Genomic DNA, 23,339 nt, shown 5'->3' with positions numbered 1-23,339 from the left:
GGTTATTTTGTCTAACGGTTTAGCGGCTTGATTAAAAACATATCATCGTCGCCCAGTATGATTGGATAGAACATGCTTTGCTCATTGACTCATGAAGGAATTTGAAAACTAGTGATTGATAGCGCTATCAAGCCTGAAAACAAAGGAAACCCGTAATAGATTAATAGCTTTCCAAATTTATTTATAAAGACCCCTCTACGTTAATCTGATGCAATACAACAGGGTACGATGCGATAGAAAAAAGCCAGCTTTCAATTGTACACGATAAAAAAAACTGCAACCGGGCTGCCGACATCAATAATTGATATCTAAAGCAAAACAATGGCCAAAATATTCATCAACTAAGAAATATCTAATGCTTTGATAAAATGTCAAATTCTCAAAACTGTCATTGAAAAAATGGCTCGCACTCAATGAGGAGTATTTATACCTTGACCCACTTCAGTTGGTTACTACCTCGCACCACTGAGCTCTCCTCAGTGAAGCATTTATTGAAACGAGTTGAACGCGCAGTTTGAGTTTCACCGCCTAACTTCACCTTATAGCCGTGCAAACCAGTTCATTACTGTAAGTTAACTGGAAAGTTAACTGGAAGAAACATCCTTGAAATCGACTGATCGAGTGAAACCCGCGGCAGGAATACTAAGTAAGGTAAAGTCGAAATAACGGGTTACATAATGCAGACGTATCGTCGTTGCCTTCATTTAGAATATCTGTTTGGTTTGTTTGCTATAAACTAACTCCTGACTGATTAAAGTGAAAGTGGGACGTTAGGCTTATAACTTAATTGATGTGCACTTTACCAAATGTGTTGAGTAAAAGATGTCTTCTTTTGGACGGACAATACCAATCGCCACATACTTAATAGTGAAAGAATTTCAAAAATGTGATTACCGGAGCACTATTCAATTCAAGAAAGACTAGCCCTTGTGACACTCAAATCAATTAAGTCTTTCTCAAATACTCCTATCATCTTCATTACCGTATGTATGCCTCCTGTCTATTTGCTGTTTTTGTCTAATAACTCACGTCTTTAAACATAGAAGACCGATACACAGGAGGTTCTAATGAATCGTAACGTTTCGCGGCAGTACTCTTCTACTCTGAAGCAATTGCGCAAGAATTACTGACTTTTTCTAATCACTTCATTTTATTTCTTAAGTATAAATAAAGGCGAAGATTAAGGTGGCCGAACACAATTTGCGCGCGCTTTACAGATTTTGTTAGTGATGCTATTAAGCGCGCGCTAGGGTTGTGGTAAGCAAATACTATCGATCCCTCGATTTTATACTTAATGGATCACAAAGGTAAGTTGAGCTCTTAAAATAACTCAGTTTCTTGTTTGTAAATCCTTCTTCACTTATCGCCGAACAAAAAAAAGTGAGCTCACGAAGAGCTAAGCCTTTTTGTACGCTTTTCATCTTTGGTGAGAAAATCTAATTAAAAGCCACGCATGCGCATTTGAGCAAAAAATTGTGATTGGTTGTTTTAATGGATTTGAACTGTTTTCTAAGGAACCGCTCGTTAGAATTTCGTGAAATTTGACAAAACAGTAGTTCTCTAAAAGCGTAACTCGCCTACAAACAAAAAATAAAATCTATAACAGAGGGTGTATTCAAAAAACATTAAAGTGCAAAACCAACATTTACAGGAGATCTCTCTGTTAAAACCACATGAAAGCAGCGTCACTATGTCAGTATTTTGTGAGTTTTTCTGGATACAAAAAATGGAAAAAAACTAACGAGTACATTCTCTAAAAATTAAGGAAAACCTTTATTTGTGGACGGTTAATAGCTTGCTGTGTTGCCATGGCAACGGCACCTTGCTCAACGAGAAGTATGAAAATTTATTCCTTCTTAATTAATTTTGCACCATGCTAATTTCGGGTACTCAGAAGTGCGTAGTTTTCAAATAATGTTTACTAACACCTGCATACTTGAAAACTGTGTTCGGCCACCTTAATTAAGTGTATTCACATTACGCCCGACTGAAGTGGCTTCCATGATTCAATCGTTGCATTTGGATGACGCAAAAGATCAAATGCTTGGTCCTTTAAATTTTATCGAAACAATATTCTATATGTGAGAATGAAGACCTGTGACAAACGGAGTAATGTCAGGTCCTGAGAAAACTACATTAATTAAAACTAAGTATAATGAAATTCGTAAAATAAAAACCTAACTAAACGTTGATAGCAAATGAAAAAGTTTTATTTGAACTCGTTTTGCGCCAAGCATCTGCAGAATGAAGAAGGTTTCCTTGCGTTGTTAAGAGTTGTCTCATTGATTTTTTTCTTTACAAGTTTTTTTGCATGTAAAGGATAAACGATTCTTCCAAGGTGAGTCGACAAGCTAGAATTCCTTGTGGCGAACGACGACTGGTTATTTAGCTTTCTAGCGACGTTGTGAATGAATGTTGATAATCTTTAATGAGGATGCTAACTTTACTGTATAACCGTAGGATCCTCTTATGCTAAAAATAATTAACTGCAAACGTTAAACCTACGATATTACAACGCAAATAAATAACGAAATTAAAAACTAAAAGCTAGGGATTCACACTGTAAGGCGTGCTAAGAGAATACAACGAAGATGTATAATGTAATTTTATCAATCATTATGATAGCCAGTGTTAAATAAAGTAAGGGAAATTATCCTGACTGGCACACGCATTTTGAGAACTTGTTGCAGATAATGCAATTGCCATGAGACCGAAATCATGCCACCATTACTAGACTTTTATGCAGGTTCTAATAACAGACGCTTTCGATAAACATTTAAGAATAAAAATGAACGATAAAAATTTTGAATGACGTTTCGATGACTCGCTCATCATTTTCAAATTCTAAAAAGTCAGATTGTAAAAAGTTAAAAGCTCGAGCTTTTAACAATCTGACTTTTTAGAAATTGAAAATGATGAGCGAGTCATCGAAACGTCATTCAAAATTTTTATCGTTGATTTTTATGCATGTTACATTTTTCTTACTTCTTATATATTTTGAATTTTGTAAAAAGATGATTGTTTACCTTTCCTTTTTTCTGGGTGGGCGCCATGGATGGGTCTTAGTGTCCCTTTCGCGCCCTTTCCCCTTTTTTAACTCTCATCAGTACCATGTATCATTCCGAGAAATGCTTCAGGTGACTGTTGCCGGACAAAGAGTGAACGAAATATCGATTCCTTGATACAAACCTTTAGGATATGTAGTGAAGATGTTGGTTTGGAATTCCGGCGGCATCTAAAAATGTTCAGTGGTTGGAACGAAAAGGGGAAAGCGAGTCAGAAGTAGAGGAATACAGATTTAGTTAATACTGAAAGGATCTAAGAATGGCAGGAAAACTTATCCTTACTATTTTGAAAAAAAAAATGTTCTTGACAGATGTCCTGGTTTCGCGATTGTTACAGGCTTCGCTCGTACAAGAGGTGCATGCAATGTGTTAAAAGAGGCTTCGTCATGACGGGGACGCGTCGTCGTTTAAACGGGGCAAACAAATTTTGACGATCTATGTTCTTTAAATAATGGTCGCCTTTCCCAACCGACAAGGGTGCAAAAGCTCCTGCATGAATTAAAGTTCTCCTCATCAATGAAGCGTTAACTAAAACGAGTTGAACGCGCCATTTGAGTATTGCCGCCGACTTTCACTTTGTAGCCGTGCTAACCAGTTAATTACTATGCAAGATTATAAGTTAATTGGAAATAACGTCCTTGAAATCGACTGATCGAGTGGAATCCGCAGGAATACTAAGGTAAGGCAAAATCGAAATAATGGTTAGATAATGCAGACGTATCGTCGTCGCATCCATTAAGAATGTCTGCGGTTTGGTTTGTTTGCTATAAATTTATGCCTGACTGATTAAAGTGGAAAGCGGGACGTTAGACTTATAACTTATTCACGTTAAGAACTTTTCTAAATGTCTGGAGTAAAAGATGTGTCTTTTTGTGGACGGACAATTCCAATCGCCACATACTTAATTGTTCACGAAAGAATTTCAAAAATGTGATTCCGGGAGCACTTTTCATTTCAAGAAGGAGTAGCCCTATTGAAACTCTTATCAATTAGGTCTTTTTCAATTCGTATCATCTTCATTGCAATCTGTATGTCTCCTGTCTATTTACTGTTTCTGTCCCATAACATGTCTTTAAATGTAGTAGACTGACACACAGGAGGTCCTAATGAATCGTAACGTTGCGCGGCGGAGCAAACAAATTTTGATGATCTATGTACTCTTTAAATAATGGTTGCCTTTCCCAACCGACAAGGATGCAAAAGCTCCTGCCTGAATTAAATTTCTCATAGTTAGTTGTAATTAGTCGAACGGCCGGCATTTCAGAAAGGTTATTTTGTATTACGGTTGAGCGGCTTGATTAAACTGACATTCATCATCACTCTGTTTGATTGGATAAAACTTGCCTTGATCATTGACTCATGAAGTAATTTTGAAAACTAGTGATTGATGGCGCCATCTAGCCAGTAAAACAAAACAAACGCGTAATAGATTAATAGCTTTCCAAATCTATTTATAAAGACCCCTCTACGTTAATCTGATGTAATACAATAGGATACGATGCGATAGAAAACAGCAGCTTTCAATTGTACACGATAAAAAAGGCTGCCCCGGGCTGCCGACATCAATAATTGATATCTAAAGCAAAACAATGGCCAAAATATTCATCAACTAAGAAATATCTGTTGCGTTGATAACATGTCAAATTCTAAAAACCGTCATTAAAAAATGGCTCGCACTCAATAAGGAGTATTTACACGTTAGACTTATAACTTAATTGCCGTTTTAAGAACTTTCCCAAAGCGTTGAGTAAAAGCTGTGTCGTTTTTTTTGTGGACGGACAATTCCAGTCGCCACATTTTTTTTTATTATTAGCATAATGTAACACTACGAATACAATACGAAATACTGCTAACACTGATTTACATTAATAGTGATAATTACAGTACTGACTGTACTTACAATTTAAGCATACTATACTATACTACGGTACTAACAAAAAAAAAACACTATTTACAATAATAACACTGTATCTTCACTACCAACATTTTTTTATACAATATTATAACTGACATTATTTACATTCCAGTACAAAAGCCACTTACATTGTACTACTAAAAAGCTGTCTAGATAACAACCCATCCACACACTCCTCTAGTTTTTGTTTTTATTGTTACTTATTTACAATATTGCAGTATGAACAGGTAAGTGAAAAGAAACGATCGAAAGTAAAAAAAAGTAGTGGAAAGTGATTCAAGGGGTCCCTCAAATAACCACGTCTTCGATGAATTTGTTGCGAATTAGTGGTTCCCATTTAATCTTAAAGTGTTTTAGATAACCTTTTTCCTTGGCAATATCATATTCGATGCGAGATTTTTCCAAAGACGGGGAAGAAAAGGGGTGCCTCGTCTAGACTGCAACGATAAAATTTGGCAACTAGAAGGGCAAAATTGAGCAACGTACAGAACTTTGAATTGTCTATCACACCGTATAGAGCATTAGCAGGAGTAAGGTTGAATTCAATCTGGGTGTTTCGAAGCCACCATTCCCGAAAATCATTCCAAAAAGCCACTGTAATTGGACAATGAAAGAGCAGATGTAGAAGTGTCTCAGGATTTCTTTACACAAACAACATTTATCGTCTTGTACAATACTTGCTTTAAAAAGCCTGGCCTTTGTAAACACCGTATTATGAATAATTTTAAACTGAAACATACGTAATTTAATTTCCTCGGTTATTCTCCAAGGTAGAAGATATAGCTTTGATAGATTTCTATTGGAGACACCTGAATTAAGAATTTTTTGCTCTGATGAAGGTGGCACAAATTTACTGTCAGCGATAGCATGTAGCAGCTTTGCAGTGGTAAGATTCAAGTTGTTAGTGCGCGAATTAGCAATTAGATCAACAAGGGCTCGGGATTCTTTGGAGATGTTGTTCCAATTTTGACGGATTGAATTGCATAAACCGGAATATGTTGTAAAGCAGGCTTGAACGTCAAAACTACTACAGAAGACTTCAAAGGAGAGAAATGTACCATTGTCACTCATTAGGTCTCTTATTTTGTGGACTCCTTTACGAAACCACGTTGGGAAAAACACAGATGTATTGTTAACTTTTATGTGTTTGTTGTTCCAGATCAGTGATTGTTTCGTTTAGACTAATATCACTCTTCCCCGCTAAGTGTGTGACCTCCTCCCAAAATTCTAACAGTCTTACGTAAAAGGCGGTACATTCTTCAAGTCGAGTTCTGTAACTCTATCATGCAAGAAGATTCACAGTTGCATCATCGGGAATTAATTTCCACGCTCCTCTGTTTTCGTTCGTGAACCTGTTAATCCAAACACATTTTAAAGCTTTGTTCATGTGTTCGAAATCTATCATTTCTAGTCGCCACATATTAGTGAAAATTACAAAAATGTGATTACGGGAGCACTTTTCATTTCAAGAAAAAGTAGCCCTGTTGAAACTTGAATCAATTAGGTCTTTTTCAATTCCTATCATCTTCATTACCGTCTGTGTGCCTCCTGTCTATTTGCTGTTTCTGTCCCATAACTCATGTTACCGATACACAAGAGGCTCTAATGAATCGTAAAGTTGCGCGGCGGTATTCTTCTACTCTAAAGCGATTGCACGAGAATTACTGACTTTTTTTAATCACTTCGTTTTAATTCTTAAGGATAAAAAAAGGCGCAACTTAAGTGTAGTCGCAGTACACCCGCCTGAAATGGCTTGCATGATTCAATTATCACAACGTATAAAGAAACACCGGACATTTTGCACCCTGCGAGCAGAGCCTCCTTTTGTCTTTTTCTTTACTGAGAACGTCAAAATCGAGCAAGCAAAAAAAAGGCTCTGCTACCAGGGTGGGTAGTTTGATGAGATCAAATGCTTGGGCTTGGGCCTCTACATGTTATCGAAACAATCACTCAATATCTGAGTTTGAAGACCTAGCTGTCACGAACGGAGTAATGCCAGGTCATGAGAAAACTACATTAATCGAAACTGATATAATCAAATTTGTGAAATAAAAAGCTAACTAAAGGTTGATAGGAAATGATTTTTTTTTTACTATTTCGAACTTGCAGCCTCGTGCTTAGCATTTGAGAGAATAAAGGTTCCCACGCTTTGTCCTTAACTGGTCTCATTTGGTCGTGTTAACGACTAACAAGTTTTCTGTACAAGTTGTTTATATGTAAAGGATAAACGATTCTTCCGAAGTGAGTCGACAACCTAGATTTTTTCGCTGTGAACGACGACTGATCAGCTTAAGTTTCTTGCCACACAGTTGATTGAATGATGTTACGGAAACTTTAATGAGGATGCCAACTTTACTGATAACTAGTGATTTACGGCTCCGCTTTATTAAGCTAAAATAATCAACAAACGTTAAAAACCTAAGATAAAACAGGGCAGAAAAAAAAATTAAAAACTAGGGATTCACTACAACGAAATAATGAAATTTTGGAAAAGTTCGCAATTTAATCACTTAAAGGTTGCATGAAGGCCTACACCAGTACAGGGCCGCATTATTTTGTTTTGTTAGCCCTATTTGAAAAATGAGGAGTTTCGTACAATTCGTGCACATTTCAGGCGTTGTAATGGTTTTAGTAAATTATATACTTGTATGTTCCAGTTTATAGGTAAATTTGCACTGAGCACTAAATCCATTGTCCAAATTTTCCGGTCCTATGGCCTCATTCCTTTAAAAAGCCCAGTTTTCATATGTCGGGAAAATTCCAGACGATCGGGGATTTCACTGTTTTTTGACCGTCCCAGGACGGTCGGGAAACAGTGAAATCCCCGATCGTTTGGGAGAACGAGAACAGAGAGCACGAGAAAAATTACTCTTTAATAGACAGCTTTACAATGAATACCAGCCGCAAAGACAGAGTGCAGTCCCATCGATGCAACCGAAAGTTTGTGTGATTCCAAATTTTGCTGCATCCTCTCCCTCATGTTTTCTTAATTTTATTTATCTTTGAGAAGATGGAGATATTTTGGGGCAAGATAGTTTGAAATAGCCTGACAAACCTCAGTTTACAATGATTGACTAGCTATTCCAATTAAGCTTACTACATGACTGCTAACCAAGTTTCTTTCCACACTCTGAATCTCTTTAGTTCGGTGAGTTTGGGTTTGGAGAAATGTAAAGCAATTAATTAAAGGGGAAGTATCACGAAAATTTGATGTAATTTCAAAACCCAAAAATGTTTGTCTGGCAACAGAAACAAAAAAATAGTTGTCTAGGTTTGTTATAAATTATAACCCCAGTGCAAGAAAACTGTCGATTAGTGCCAGGGACAGAGTAGGTCGCAATGGATTGAAACTTGAAAAATATTAGGCCAATGTTTTTCAAGTTCTCGTATTTTTGTTTCCAAAATGTGCTAGAACAAATCAGGAGTCGTTCCTGTCAAGAATTTAGTTGACTTTTTTCCTCTCATTGTTCTAGAATTATTTTGTAGTAAAGTGAAGGTCTTATTTCACCATTTTTAACAAAAGAGGTCAATTAAACCCCATGATACTTCCCCTTTAAGCTCTGAATACTTAAGGTTCACAAAAGCATCCCTTGAAAATTTACTCAAGTTCCCTATCCAGCATTCCTCAGGCCAGAGTCCTGAGGTGTTGAGACCATTAAGCTCATTTGGTAGTCGAGCAGTCTGTACTTCACTGGCATGACGTGGGCAGAGGTCATGGGTTCAACTCACATTCAAGGCTGAATTTTTTGAGGGTTTCTCTTTACAATAAATTAACTGCTTAAGTTGTATACATATATAACCGTAATTAAGTCTCTTATTTATTCTTTCATTCCCAGTTCATTGTTTAAATATTGCATAATTTTCATTTATTGCTTCCAATCAAACGATTTGATCTCACTAAACTTCTACAAAATGTGCAGTTCCAGAAAAAAAGTCACACCCACTGCATGGCCAGGTCATTGAAAATTCCTAGGGGGAGAGGATCTTAAAAGTCAAAATTTTAGAGACAAAGTATGAAGCCAAACTGGAATTTCCAGGGGGGAGAGTGGTGGTTTCAAAACCAAGAAAAACTTCCTTGGAGGAAGCATACGTCTGGAACAGCGCAATTTGTCTTCAGGGATAAATGCAGTAAACAAGTTTTTGTATTTTTTTATTCAGGTTTAAAGTCATGTTTTTAATGCTTGCTGTTTCCCTGATGTTATCTTTGATTTTAAGGTCTGCAAATTGTGGTGTTCAGTTACAAGTGATGCAAAAGTATTAAATCCATTGTCAAGTTTTTGAAATGGCAGCTGCCTCCTCTGGGTATGTATGTGGTGCAGACCCTTCACAATTAAATAAAGTCTAGTAAAAATTAATCAGATTAAATAATGTTAGAGGTCGAGTTTGGTGGTCATTATATATATTGTTTCCGGCTGGGATGAAATAAAGAGAGCGACTCGCACGGTTTCAGTGGCTACTAAATTCAGAGGATCTTGGTTATTCTTAAAGGAGTACTGACTCAATTTTTGACCCCGTTAACCCAAAGTAACCGGAAATGACACAGATTCGGGAATCTCCGTGACTGGCTCAGCAGTGAGCTCAACAGTTGCGTAATACTCGGCATTGAAATAGAGTTCATTGGGATCTCCACATAGACTCAGTGAGGTGGTCAGGAGTTGTATAAACAATTTCCATTTCCTCTTCACTTCCTTGAACTGCAATGCGATGTCCAGGTTCATTACCGATATCTGGAATCAAGCTAATTCCGAGGAGATCCTTTGGTAATTTGGCTAAATCAACGTTTTTGTCATTCATGACTGACGATGGGTTTAAATTTTTTATAACCTCTGGCTGAATCTTCATCTCCCGCACGTAAAAAATTATGTTAATCCTGTAACTGATTTGCATCTGCCGCCATTATTTTCCCGACAAATAAAAAGCACGTGGTGTTGAAGTGCGCCCGCGATCCCATTTTTGAAAGAAGCCTCTCAAGCAAGATGGCCCCTACTTTAGTGGCGAATTGGAAGGAGAGTCGTCTTCTAGCTAACAGTTCTGAATAAATTCCTCATTTAATGATTTAAAGACAGAAGCTCGCTACTGTTTATCCTGGGTTATCGGACAAAACGTGTGTCGCCAGCTGGCGACCAGTCTGAAAATCTAGTCGCCAGCATTCAATTTTTGGTCGCATTGGCAACCAGAGAGTCGCAATTTCGAGCCCTGCATTTCAGATGATGCTAATGTACTGTGCTGGCCAGAAAAAGAAGACTTAATGTTTCCTCATCAATACTTTGTCAGTCACTTCTAAATAAAATGATTCTTTCAGTTGACAAATCTTGACACCACTGATGTTTGACACCATGTTTGAGTCTTTAATCAATAGCTAAAGGGTAGTTCAACTGACAAGCGAATACGAAAAACTAAGTTTATACTGTATTCACGATACCGAATCACTGACAACACACATGTAACTATGAAAATTAGTATGCAAACAATTACAAGTATGCCACATAATCTACATATCGTAACACCGACCTTTGACCAGTTCAATTTGATTTTATTCGCCTGATTCATGTAAAGAGAATTGCAAACAGACCTTTAATAAACTGAATAAATTGTTTTCCAGGAAGCTTTTCTTTATTTGTTCCTATTGGCGAACTGACAATTAAATAAAAATACTAATTTGCCTAGTAAGCTGCAGATTCATAAACGATAGAATTATGAAAGAATATCATATCATTGCTACATCATCAAAAGTAGAAATAATGTCATGATAGTACGATTGACCACCGGATCAGCACCTCACCTCCAATACTGTTTATTTATTTTTGTGCGCACTTCTATAATGACTAGGAAGGACTCTTAAGATTACTGCTTATCTTATACATGTAGAGCAATTAGGATTAAATTTACTGTTCTAGTGCTCTGCCATATTGCTCAAAGAAGTTCAGAAAAATGAACCAAGCAAAATAGTGTTTGCCAAAACATGCTTTGCCTTTAATTTTCAACTTCAACATGCACAAGGCCCTTATCAGAGTACATGAGTGAATTTGATCTAATTCTTGCTGTTATGTTGACTCTCAGTGTCCTGTATGGTAGCTCTGATGATTGCAATGACAAGCCACCACGACTCCGTTTTAAGCTTCCCAAGACGAGCGATCTTCCCAGCACTTTCACAGATTGGAGCAAAGTCCAACTCCCGATTGATGTTCTTTTGGTGACTGTGGAGGACTGTGAGTTCTTGAGCTGTTATTTCTATCTCGACAAACCTTTCAAGACTTACCACAAACACATTGGTCCAGTCTACTTTGAAGCAATGGGTAGTGATGACCAGGGAAAGCTTAAGATTGCATTGATACAATGTCCCAAACGTTCTGTAGCTCCAGGTGGTGCTTTACCTCGTGTAACAAACGCTGGCAGGCTCTTGCAGCCCAAGGCTGTGATTTCTGTGGGCACCTGCCATGGTTTAAATTCTGAAAATATCCAGATTGGAGACATACTGGTGTCTTCTAAGTTGGCAACCCCTGACTTTAGAATCCCTGTGAGCAGAGATTTCGGCCAGCTCATCAGACAGGTATCTTATGGATGGAAAGCTCCTGTTGAAAACCCAGCTGAGTGGCAAGTGCAGGTACATTGTGATGCCAAGGTGCTTAGCGAGGAAGGCGAGGGTAAGTCAGTTTAGTAATCATTCAGTTGATCAGAATGCTACTCTGAGCCTCGCATTAACTTTCATCAAGTTTCTTTTCCAGTGTTAAGATTGCTTCCTCTGCGGCATGGATTTCTTCGCTATGGCATACTGTCAAATCCTGGTAATAAGCCCTGGGCTTAAGAACTTTATAATTAATGGGTTTTGGGTGGCCTTTGATTGGGGGCGGGGGGGAGGTGCTGAGGGAGGCAGGGGCTTATTTCTGGGTGGGCTGAGCAGATTAACAAAAATGTCTCAAAACAAGTTGATACCAAATTAAATGTACTTTGAATATGAATATATCAAATATGCATTTGAACTGCGGATGAAAGATTAAATAGAAGAAAGATCCTCGCAGTTATTTATGCAACTTAAGCAGTTGTGAAAAGAAAGCCTGAAAAAAATTCATACTTGAACTGGATTTGAACCCATGTCTTCTGCGATGCTGGTGCTAGTGAGTGGGTGCTCTACCAACTGAGCTATCAAGCCCGGCAACTTGGAGCTGGTCAAATTGTGAGTTCAGAATATACCCAAGAAGGATGAATAAATGATTATGAATATATGAAATATTTATTTGAACTGCGGATGAAAGATAAAAAATAATTTAAGTCTGAATTTTTTTCAGGCTTTCTTCTCACAACTGCTCAAGTTGCATATAGTTTAACTGTGAGGATCTTTCTTCTATTTATCCGTCATTCACCCGCAGTTCAAATATATATATTTCATAATATTTATATTCATTTATTCATCTTTCTCAGGTATATTATGAACTTATAATATGACCAGCTCCCAGTTGCCTTGATACATGTAGCTCAGTTGGTAGAGCACTGCACCGGCATCGCAAAGGCCATGGGTTCAAATCGGTCATGTTGAAACGCAGACCATGCAGACTGCAGACTGCAGACTGCAGACCGCGCAGACTGTGCAGACTGTGCAGACTGAGTGTTATTTTTTTTTACTTGTACCTAAATTTTTCTTGTAAGACATTAATTGAAGTAGTAAATACTTTTACTAGCTAGTTTCCGGCTTCCTTTGTTACAAGGCAGGCCAGCTGAATTTTAAGTGAGGAAGACTGACTTGCTCCTCGCGGTTTCTTTCAGGTTTTCTCGCCTTTTATCTTCTTTCCTTGACTTTCTTTATTTTTTCCATCTTGTGCCGTAAATGTTGTGTATATGGCTGTATTGTATTGTATTGAATTAAGCGAACCAAAACATACGCGTAAAATGCGTCTGCTGCGGACGCGTATACGCGTCTAAAAATCTGCAGACACGCGTCTAGTCAGACTCATTAGCATGTATGAGCTAACTTAAAAAAAAATAAAAATAAAAAAAATAAACGCTTGCCGCGAGGCTTGCTGTATTCTGCGAAACGAAACGAAACGGGATGATGAATAAATCCGTAGAATTGAAGATATCAAGATTACAACAGACAGATTTCCGTGTGTGACAAGCTAAAAGAGGAAATAACGCCGGAAGTGCAGAGTTTCTGTACTTTGCGAAACGAGCTCTGCGTAGACCGTGAAGGGAACTTGTTTGTTTATATTTGTAAACGCTTTATTTATTTATTTCTTGCCCCAATGATGATTCCGTAGGTAGTTCGAGAATTAAACAGTGTTCGGGGTAAAAAATCATATAGAATAAACAAATAAATAACGACCAGGAATAAAATCAGTAAGTTCAACAGACGTGGCTCCTCCAGCGCGCTTCGGTTCCGATTTGCATATTTCCTGAATTACCATGAACTTTCCCTCACTCTACCTCAAGCATTTACTATCTCCGGCCGCAAAATGTAATGGTTCAGTTGACTTTAAAGATGCAAGGCGATTCCGTTGGTTAAAGGCTTGGGGTAAAATAGGAAACTTCAATTTTGAAGGGAAGACATGCGCGGGCCCGAACGGGGTGGAAGTATGTTTTAGCGGAGCGCTTCTACCTTCCTCTTTCGGTGGTTATCGATCAAATAAGAGGGAATTTCGCATCTCAAAATCAGTGTTCGGATGCCACCTGGTAGGAAAAACAAAAGGGGTGACCGTGGATCTACTGAAGAGTCCCATGAAAAATCGACTGCCAAGAGATACAACATGGCGGATAATGGCGCGATTGAAGCGAAGAACTCGGATGACACCTCTTCAAGCGAACAAAAGGAGCCAAACCTACAGGAAATCAAAGCGATGTTAGTCGACATTCAGACTTCACTATCTTCCATACTGCTCGAGAACAAACAGTTCAAGAAAGAATTAGATGAACTGAAAGCTTCCCTTCAACTCAGCGATAAAGAGCTCCGTGACACGAAGACCAAACTTGACGAAGCAGCCAAAGCTAACATCAAATTAGAAAAAGCATTGCATGTAACGGCGACTTCGCTTGAGTCTGCAAGGAAGGATTTACAACAACAGACCGAAGAAGTAAATTATTTAAACGAGTCTCTGGATAATCTCGAACAGTACACTCGTAAAAACAGCCTCGAATTCCATGGAGTCCCCGAAAACTCGTACGATTCAACAGAAGAAGCCATCCTAAAGATCGCAGCTGCCCTTGAAGTCCAAGTTACCCCAAGCGACATCGAAATTTCGCACAAACTGAAACGTAAGAACGACAGCAGCGTCATAATTGCAAAATTTTGTAGCCATAAAGTGAAAACCAGCTTTTACAAAGCACGGATAAAACTAAAAAACATCAAAACAACCGACTTGTTCCCGTGTCAGTTTGCTTCGGCTGTAGGATCGAAAGACCGGCTATTCATCAACGAGAATTTAACCAAGTACAGGAGAAGTCTGGTCAACTCAGCAAACCAAAGACGAAGAGACGGATGCATAAGAAGTGTGTGGACAATGGACGGTAAAGTTTATGTTAAAACTTCCCCGGACGGGAATCCTATCAGAATCCATTCAGAAAGTGATTTAGATGCCCTTTAAAATGTACAAACAATAGGACCGAAGGCAGGGAGGGTGGGAAGGGTACGCTCTTGCTGAGGAGGATTTCGGCGAAGGCTATGTCTCGTTTAAATAACTTTTTTAAATTTTCATTTTGTTTTCCTTTGCTTTACCAGTGCACGATTACTTTAATTCCATATTATAACCAGCTGCGATCTACAAATTCTGCAATCTACAACCATTTATCAGCAATGTTATATGCTGATAATAAAGCTGAAAGGTTGTTATGCCACTGCTATAACTATATTTCTCCCTCCAAAATATTACGGTTTACAAAATATATCTATTTTTGCTCCAAATTTGCATGGTCAAAATTTCTATTATTATTATTGTTATGTCTCACAAGTTAAAATTAATTTCTTTGAACGTGCGAGGATTACGTAATGGTAACAAAAGAAGAGCAATTTTCTCTTATTTGAAAATGCAAAAAGCCACAATCTTTTGTCTCCAAGAAACATACTCATCATCCGAAGACGAGAAAGTGTGGTCTGCTGAATGGGGTGGTAAGATTCTCTTTTCGCACGGTTCTTCGCACTCGAGAGGTATCTGTATTCTTCTGAATCCAAGTAATGTCACATTTAATTTGCAAAGCGTTAAACAGGACTCAGAAGGAAGATTTTTAATCGCAAAAGCAACAATACACGATAAATCTTTTTCCATTGTAAACATCTATGCTCCCACTGACTATCGTGACCAAGACAACTTTATCCGTTCATTGGGTGAGCTGCTCATGTCAAACACTAACACCTCAAATGTAATCATTGCAGGTGACTGGAATACAACCCTCAATCCAATCGATAAGCGCGGCGGCCAACCCTGGAAAGCTACAAATTATAGGACTTCTCTTGTCAGCCTTATGGATGAGCTTAATCTCATTGATATTTATCGACAAATACATCCCATCGCTAAATCATTCACATATGAGTCGAAATCTTTGAATTTAAAATCGAGGATTGACTTTTTCTTGATTTCTCGCCCCCTTTCTAGTTGTGTCAAAAATGTAGAAATCCGTACGTCAATAGCACCAGACCATAAAGCAGTATTCTTAAATATTGAGGTTAAAAGTGAATTCACAAGAGGCCCGGGCTTATGGAAATTTAACAACACCTTACTAGAAGATGAAAGTTATAAAGATCTCATTGAGTTTTACTATCCACAAATTCTGAATAAATACTCCGAAGTTACAGATAAACAACTCCTGTGGGAATTAATAAAAATGGAATTACGTGCCAAAACTATTAAATTTTCGAAACAAAAGAGATTTAGTTTAAGAAACAAAGAAGAAGCCCTTCAAAATGAACTACAAGAACTTGATCATAAAATTTGTAATAGCGATGCTTTTGATCAGGAGATCTTGGAAAAATATGAAGCTGCTAAAGAAGAACTCAAACATATACATGAAGTAAGGGGAAAAGAAGCTATGTTCAGATCAAAGATGAAATGGTTCGAGCAAGGAGAAAAGCCAACTAAGTACTTCTTTAATCTGGAAAAAAATAACTACGAGAAAAAATTAATCCGAGAAGTTGAATTAGAAAACGGCGAAATAATTTCAGACCCCGTGCAAGTCAATAAAGAAATTGGAGTTTTTTATGAGAATATGTACACTTCTAAAATTAATGGCAATAACAACACCTCCGCATATGAACACACTCAAAAGATTGACGGCTTTACTGAGGGTTTAAACATTCCACAATTAAAGGAGGATGAACAGGAATCCTTAGAAAAGGATTTGACCTTGGAAGAACTAAAAGATGCTCTAGCATCTTTTGCAGACAATAAATCTCCAGGAGAAGATGGATTTACAAAAGAATTTTACCAAACTTTCTTCGACTTGATTGGAAAAGACCTCCTGAACTCGTACAACGATTCTTTTCAAAAAGGATCTTTATCAATTTCACAGAAAAGAGGAACAATAACACTTATCCCAAAAGGTGAAACTAACCTGACGGATTTAAAGAATTGGCGTCCTATTTCTTTACTTAATGTTGATTATAAACTCCTTTCAAAAGTACTAGCCAAGAGAATGGAACAACTTTTACCAAAATTGATTCATACAGATCAAACCGGATTTATTAGTGGCAGATACATAGGCCAAAATATAAGACTTTTGAGCGATATAATGGAATTTTCGGATACTAAAAAGTTTCAAGGAATTTTTCTGTTTGTAGACTTTGAAAAGGCATTCGACACCTTGGAGTGGAACTTCATATTAAAATCTTTAGAGGCATTTAATTTCGGAGATAATTTTAAAAGATGGGTTTCTGTTCTTTATAACAACGTACAAAGTTCTGTCATGAATGGTGGATATATGACCAATTATTTCGAAATATCAAGAGGAGTTCGGCAAGGGTGTCCGCTTAGCCCCTGCTTGTTCATACTCGCAGTGGAGCTGTTAGCCCTTAAGATACGCCAAAACCCAAACTGTAGAGGCATACAGTTACCAAATGATCAAGAAGTAAAAATTTCACAATTCGCAGATGATACGACCATAATAACTAGCAACGTGGACTTTCTTAAATCACATCTCCAAGTCATTGATTGGTTCGGAACGGTTTCAGGCTTAAAATTAAACAAAAAGAAGACTAAGGCAATGTGGTTAGGGACAATGAAACATAGCCGTTCTAAGATACTGGAATTCAAAAGTACAAAAGATCCAATTAAAGTATTGGGTACGTTTCTGTCGTATGACCAAATTAAGAATGTTGAACAGAACTTCGTGAATAGGATTAGAAAAATGAAAACTAAGTTGAATTTATGGCTTTCTAGGGATCTTACGCTCTACGGTAAATCTTTATTAGCTAAGACGTTAGGAGTGTCTCAATTGGTCTACGCAGCGTCCATGCTGTCTGTCCCGACTTCAGTAATAAAAAATGTCCAAGCAGAGCTGTTCAATTTCTTATGGAAAAACAAAAAAGATAAAATAAAGAGATTGGTTATGTATCAACCCCTTGCGGAAGGAGGTCTTAATTTTGTTAACTTTCCTGTAGTAGTCGAGTCTTTACGCTTAGCTTGGATAAGTAGATTTCTGAGTAATTCCCGAGACTCATGGAAAGCAATCCCCAATCATTATCTTTCCACACATGGTGGGTTACAGTTCCTTCTCAAATGTAACTATAATGCTGCCTGTATCAACAATAATTTACCTACTTTCTATCGGGAGCTTTTACAGTATTTTCAAGAGTTCAAGAACAAGACTAAAATATTTTCATACGGTAACTTCCTGCTCTGGAATAATGAAGCGATAACCATCGAGAAAAAGATGCTATTTTGGAAATCTTGGTTTAATATGAAAATCTTCTTTATTCAAGATATTCTTAATGCTGATGGGAATTTCTTAACTTTCGCAGAATTTCAAAACAAGTTTAGTATTAAAACAAATTATCTTCATTACTTTCAACTCTTGGCTGCTATCCCTTCCGATTTGAAAAAGAAAGCCATGTCAGCTGAAGTACCGTCACATGAACAGCTACTAAATTCAACTACGGTATCCTTGTCACCTGAAAGTACGCCCGTAGATCTAGCAAACATGCGCTGCAAACATTATTATAAAGTGCTGAACAAAAACTCCACAGTGGAGCCAACTGGCATCAAAACCTGGAAAATCAACTTTGCCGACGAATATTCAGAATGGAAAAATAAATTCTTATTTATATATCTTTCAACAAGAGATAATAAACTAAGGCAGTTCTCATTCAAGCTTTTACATAGAATTCTAGTAACCAAAAAAGAACTCTTCAAATTTAGACTAGCCGATGATAAAACATGTTGTTTCTGTCCTAATCAAGACTCTATTGAACATACCTTTTTAGACTGCATTGTGTCACAGTCCTTTTACTCTGAAGCGTTAATATGGTTTAATCATGTAAATAACACTGATATCAGTCTCTCCAATAAACAAATAACCTTAAACGACATACCCGCTATTCAACAATTAACTGATTACCCAATACGCAGATTACACTTATTCGTTATTTTACTAAAACAATACATTTACGCTTGCAAATACTTTGAGAGGAAACCAACCATAAAGGAATTTCAAAATAAAGTTTTATTGCAATGGCAAATTGAGAAATGTGCTCTTCCTTAAATTCTTTTTCTATTTTCGTCAAAATATTAACCTTTGAACAAAAAGGGGGTAGTTATATGTATGTAAAATAGATACACCAGTCATGTAACAGCAACTAAAAGCTATAATTATTTTTCTTCGGCGCAGTCTTGTCCTTGTTCAGCTTTGTCTCCTTTTAATTCGTGTTTCGCTTCTTTCTTATATTAATATTATTAATAGTTTATGCACTGGTACTGCAATGAGTTAATTTTCTTTTCTTTAAGTGTAAGTAGCTGTAAACAATGTCATCGATGTAGGACGTGTTAACTGTAAAATATTGTATTGTAACTAGTTTTTGTGTGTTGCATCATAATAGAAAAAAAAAGTAATTATTGTAAGTAATCTGTACATATATCATTGTTAAATAGTGTGTCATGTAAAGCAAATAAAACCTGTTCAAAAAAAAAAAAAAAAAAAAAAAAAAAAAAAAAACTTCAATTTTGCAAAATTTCATTCGGGTCTAGTGTGAGCGATAAGATTGATTACCCGGAGCAAACGTAAACACTGCGAGTCTACTGAGTACCGCAACGCTTGACGCATTTCTATATTCAGTACGTTCGCTTGGATAAAGCCAAAATAGCATCTTTTGCAAGATTTAAAGCTTCTACTAACGTTATAAAACACTGACAGAAGCCGTCGTTCGAACGTAGAAAGAAATTGCCACGATGAAAACACTGGCAAGATTTTGGTCACGTGCTAGGCAACCAAATTCCTTTACATGCATCAAGTTACATTCGGCAACAACACGATGCAAGGAAAAAAATTTACAGAGGTTCTTGGAAGGAAATTTAGACGCTTTTTTTATTCAATCAACACGGGAGCCACAGTGCCTTTCCAATTATACCCAACTTGTGCCATTTTCAGCCCTTCGAAAAACCTCGAAAGACATTAATATGTGCACCTGTAATGGCCATGGCTGAAAAATGAGAAAATCACAAGAAAAATTAAGGTACAAGTAAAAAAAAAATAATACTCAGTCTACACGGTCTGCACAGTCTGCAGTCTGCAGTCTGCAGTCTGCATGGTCTGCGTTTCAACATGACCGGGTTCAAATCCCGTTCAAGCTTGCATTTTTTCCAGGTTTTCTTTTCATGACCGCTTAAGTTGCGTAAATAATTGTGAGGATCTTTCTTCTATTTAATATTTCATCCACAATTCAAATATAATATATTTCATACATTTATATTTATTTATTAATTTTCATTAGGTATATTACCAACTCACAATATGACCAGCTCCCAGTTGGCTTGATAGCTCAGTGGTAGTTCAAGTTCATGCACCTGTAGGAAATACAGTGTCAACCTAAAAATAAATAATATCGTTCGTTGCTTAACCCTAAACTGTCCATGTAGATAGCGTAAAATGCCATGTTAGGTGTTCAACATTCTGTAAAATAATCCCTGATCAGATCTGGGATCATTTCTGGTCCTGCAATTAATGTTTGGTCCAATTGGCAATAATTTGCGGGCCTGTATGCCAAGTATTCTGAAAGGGTCCTTACAAAATCAAATTCTCCTTGAGTATACTTTTTGTATACGTTGAGTATACACCAACCCTACACTAATGTGAAATAGTTTGTTTGGAGTAATTACTTTTTGTATACTTGAAGTAAATTTTAAAACAGACAAGTTTTAATGATGTATGCTTTTTGTATACGATGCAATTTCAGACTAAATAAAAAGTATACATCATAAGACTGCCACAAGATAGAACACCTTTGAAGTATACAAAAAGTATACTACAAACTGTGTTCAGTGGACAGGTTTTTATAAGTGTATACTTTTAGTATACAACACAGATCACTTATGGATTATAAACACTTCAGAGTAGTATTTAGGGTTAAGCACTGATGATACATTCAGTTAGCTTTTAGTTGTTGTTATGACAGACACTCAACATTATAGGACTTTTATGGATTTGGCTTTTTGGTGCTCAGTATTCAGCGTTCTGCAAAATACCCAGGCTGTTGTCCTCAGATTTGTTTTATTTTGCTCTTACCTCACTTTGCATGCATCCAGAATACGGAAATCGGCTTTTTAGTTCAGAAAACTCCACAGAAATGCTTGCTTTGGAGGATATTCTTTCTTGATCTCATTGCACCCTCTCCAGTGTTATCATTTCTTGAACTGAGCAAACTGAGGTGTTAAGCAATAAGCTAGACATATCTTTCCCCAATGGAAAGGTCAGGCCCAATACATATAGTAAAGTTGGTTTGATGACTAATGAATCAGTTTTCTCTCTATGACAGATATTTTTGCAGCAGCCTATGATGGTAAGATGGAGTGGCTGATAGTGCAAGGTGTGGCCAGTGGTAGAGATCTCAGTCAGTCTGTAAGCGATGACTGGAAGTCTTTTGCTAGTACCATGGCGGCTTCCCTCGTGGCACATTTATGTGATCCCTATGTTTTCCAAGAATGGCCTCACTGTAATCAAGGTCGGTAGTTACTAAAACCCGGAACGACCCACAACGACCCACAATGATCCACAACGATCCCACAACGATCCACAACGATCTCAAAACGAACCACAACGATCTCAAAACGACCCACAACGATCGCAAAACGACCCACAAACTATCCCACAACGAAAGAACAAAAGAAACCACCCAGGCAAAAAATATCAAAAACTTAACTTTTGGATTTTGGCCATCGAATAAAGATTTGTATAAGTCACATGAAAAGTTTCATCAGCTTTGCTCTCCGTAAACATCCATCTTGAGGCTACTTAGGGTAATTTTCGTCTACATTCGTGCCGCGACGCGCCCTTTGTAGTAACTACGGTCCACTACAAAGTAAATCATTAATAGACCTTATTTCTGAAGCAAGGCCTCAACGAAGTGTTATTTGTCAAGTATAGTTATCTCTCCATTTGTTCTTTGGTTACATTAGGCACCGACCATTAGAAAAGTTATGGGGGGGGGGGGGGAATTTACGAGCCGCTGGAATTTTTTTTGTTATCGAATTCCTTGCATGAATTTAAAACAATTGCGTACAATGGAAGTCGTGGTAGATATGTACATGAGATCTCTGTCGTCTTGATGGTCATTGTCATAACACTGCAATCTCAGTTGGCTTCGTTAGCGCAGAAATCGGCAAGAAATTATAGCGCGTCGCGGCACGAATGTAGATGGATGTTTACGGAAAGCAAAGTTGATGAAACTTTTCGTGTGATTTATATAAATCTTTATTCAATGGCCGCCCGAAGAGACATCGATCGTACTTACAAATGTGTCTCTGAATGGAGATTCTTTCTCGTAAAAGCTGCATTTGCTCAATTATTTTGTCCTGTTTTTGACAACCTTATGAATGTGTTACCGGAATATCAAAGGTATTCTTGGAAGTTGTGAGTCATTATGTTTGCTATTCAGTATGCGTTTCAATTTTTGAAAAAAATTCAAAAGTTAAGTTTTTGATATTTTTTGCTTGGGTGGTTTCTTTTGTTTTTTTGATGTGGGATCGTTGTGGGTCGTTTTGAGATCGTCCTCGGTCGTTTGAAGATCGTTGTGGATCGTTGTGGGATCGTTGCGGATCGTTGTGGGATCGTTGTGGATCATTGTGGGTCGTTGTGGATCGTTGTGGATCGTTGTGGGATCGTTGCGGATCGTTGTGGGATCGTTGTGGATCATTGTGGGTCGTTGTGGATCGTTGTGGGTCGTTGTGGGTCGTTCCGGGTTTTAGTAACTACGAATCAAGGTCAGTGTTATTGCTGGAAAAGGTGTAGTCTTCTTGCAGATTTAAATTGGTTCTCATCTTTCTTTTGTTTGCTGAAAGTAATGCAAAGGGTCACATTACCAATAGATGAAAAACCATTGCAGCAGTGAAATGAAACTTTTAAAAGTAGTTTCAGGAAGAAAGCCGGACAAACATTTAGGCTTGATGGTCATTCCATGAATCTTGAATGGGAATTTTTTGATCCCACAGCTCAAATGGTAGAGAGCATGGGGTTCAAATCCATGCATGCATGTTGTTCTGATAACTTCAATGGTCTTTTATCCACCTTAGCGTAGTTACTGATTATCTTAAGTTTCAGTTGAATCAGATGAAACTGCAGTGCAGTTCAAATGTGGCAATAGTGTCTGCATCACAATGGCCTATTTTAAGGGCAAGAGTAGGTTAACCGGTGAAATTTGTTTACCATTGATACATTGTATTAGTGTTTCAACTGAAAATATTATAATCAAATCTGGGCTTTAAATTCCGGTCAATCTACAGCATGCCGTGACCAGTAGTTTGAAATTTGAACAGAGTTTTGAAATTAATATCAAAATGGCAGTTTTGAACATTGCCAGCTAAATTTCAGAGTTCCTGTAGAAATTTCCCCTACATGTATTTTAAGACGGTATAAAGCTGTCAATGTTTCTTTACATTACAGCAATTTAATTATTTAACTATTTATTAAAGCATGACAGACAAAACATACAAGATTATGAAGGTCAGTTCCTCGGAGGAAGTACAAGGAATTTAAGTTCAAAGCACCCTGGGATTCTTTTTGGTTGCTACTCCTTTTTCTGCTGGCGGCAAAGAATTTTAGCGGGTATAATAATGTAATAACATTATTACGAACTCACAATATGACCAGCTCCCAGTTCCGTGGATAGCTCAGTTGGTAAAGCACTGCACCTGCATCGCAGAGGTCATGGATTCGAATCCCGTTCAAGCTTGAAT

General features: G+C 37.4%; 1 protein-coding gene across 1 annotated transcript in view; it reads left to right on the top strand.

The window, feature by feature from the left end:
* Positions 1 to 502: 502 nt before the first annotated feature.
* Positions 503 to 23,339, top strand: part of LOC146461962 (uncharacterized) — a 34,422-nt gene continuing 11,585 nt past the window's right edge. Inside the window, exons 1-4 of the mRNA XM_085086292.1 lie at positions 503 to 647; positions 9,196 to 9,282; positions 11,041 to 11,624; positions 20,924 to 21,109. Coding sequence (XP_084942418.1) covers positions 9,263 to 9,282; positions 11,041 to 11,624; positions 20,924 to 21,109 — 790 coding nt within the window. The 5' untranslated portion in view covers positions 503 to 647; positions 9,196 to 9,262. The remainder of the gene's footprint in view (positions 648 to 9,195; positions 9,283 to 11,040; positions 11,625 to 20,923; positions 21,110 to 23,339) is intronic.

Source organism: Pavona decussata, unplaced genomic scaffold (genome assembly GCF_977016875.1).
Source record: "Pavona decussata unplaced genomic scaffold, jaPavDecu1.1 SCAFFOLD_193, whole genome shotgun sequence".
In the NCBI taxonomy this organism is placed as follows: Eukaryota; Metazoa; Cnidaria; class Anthozoa; order Scleractinia; family Agariciidae; genus Pavona; species Pavona decussata.
The sequence above is the reverse complement of the archived record's forward strand: the minus strand, read 5'-3'. Positions and strand labels throughout refer to the sequence as shown.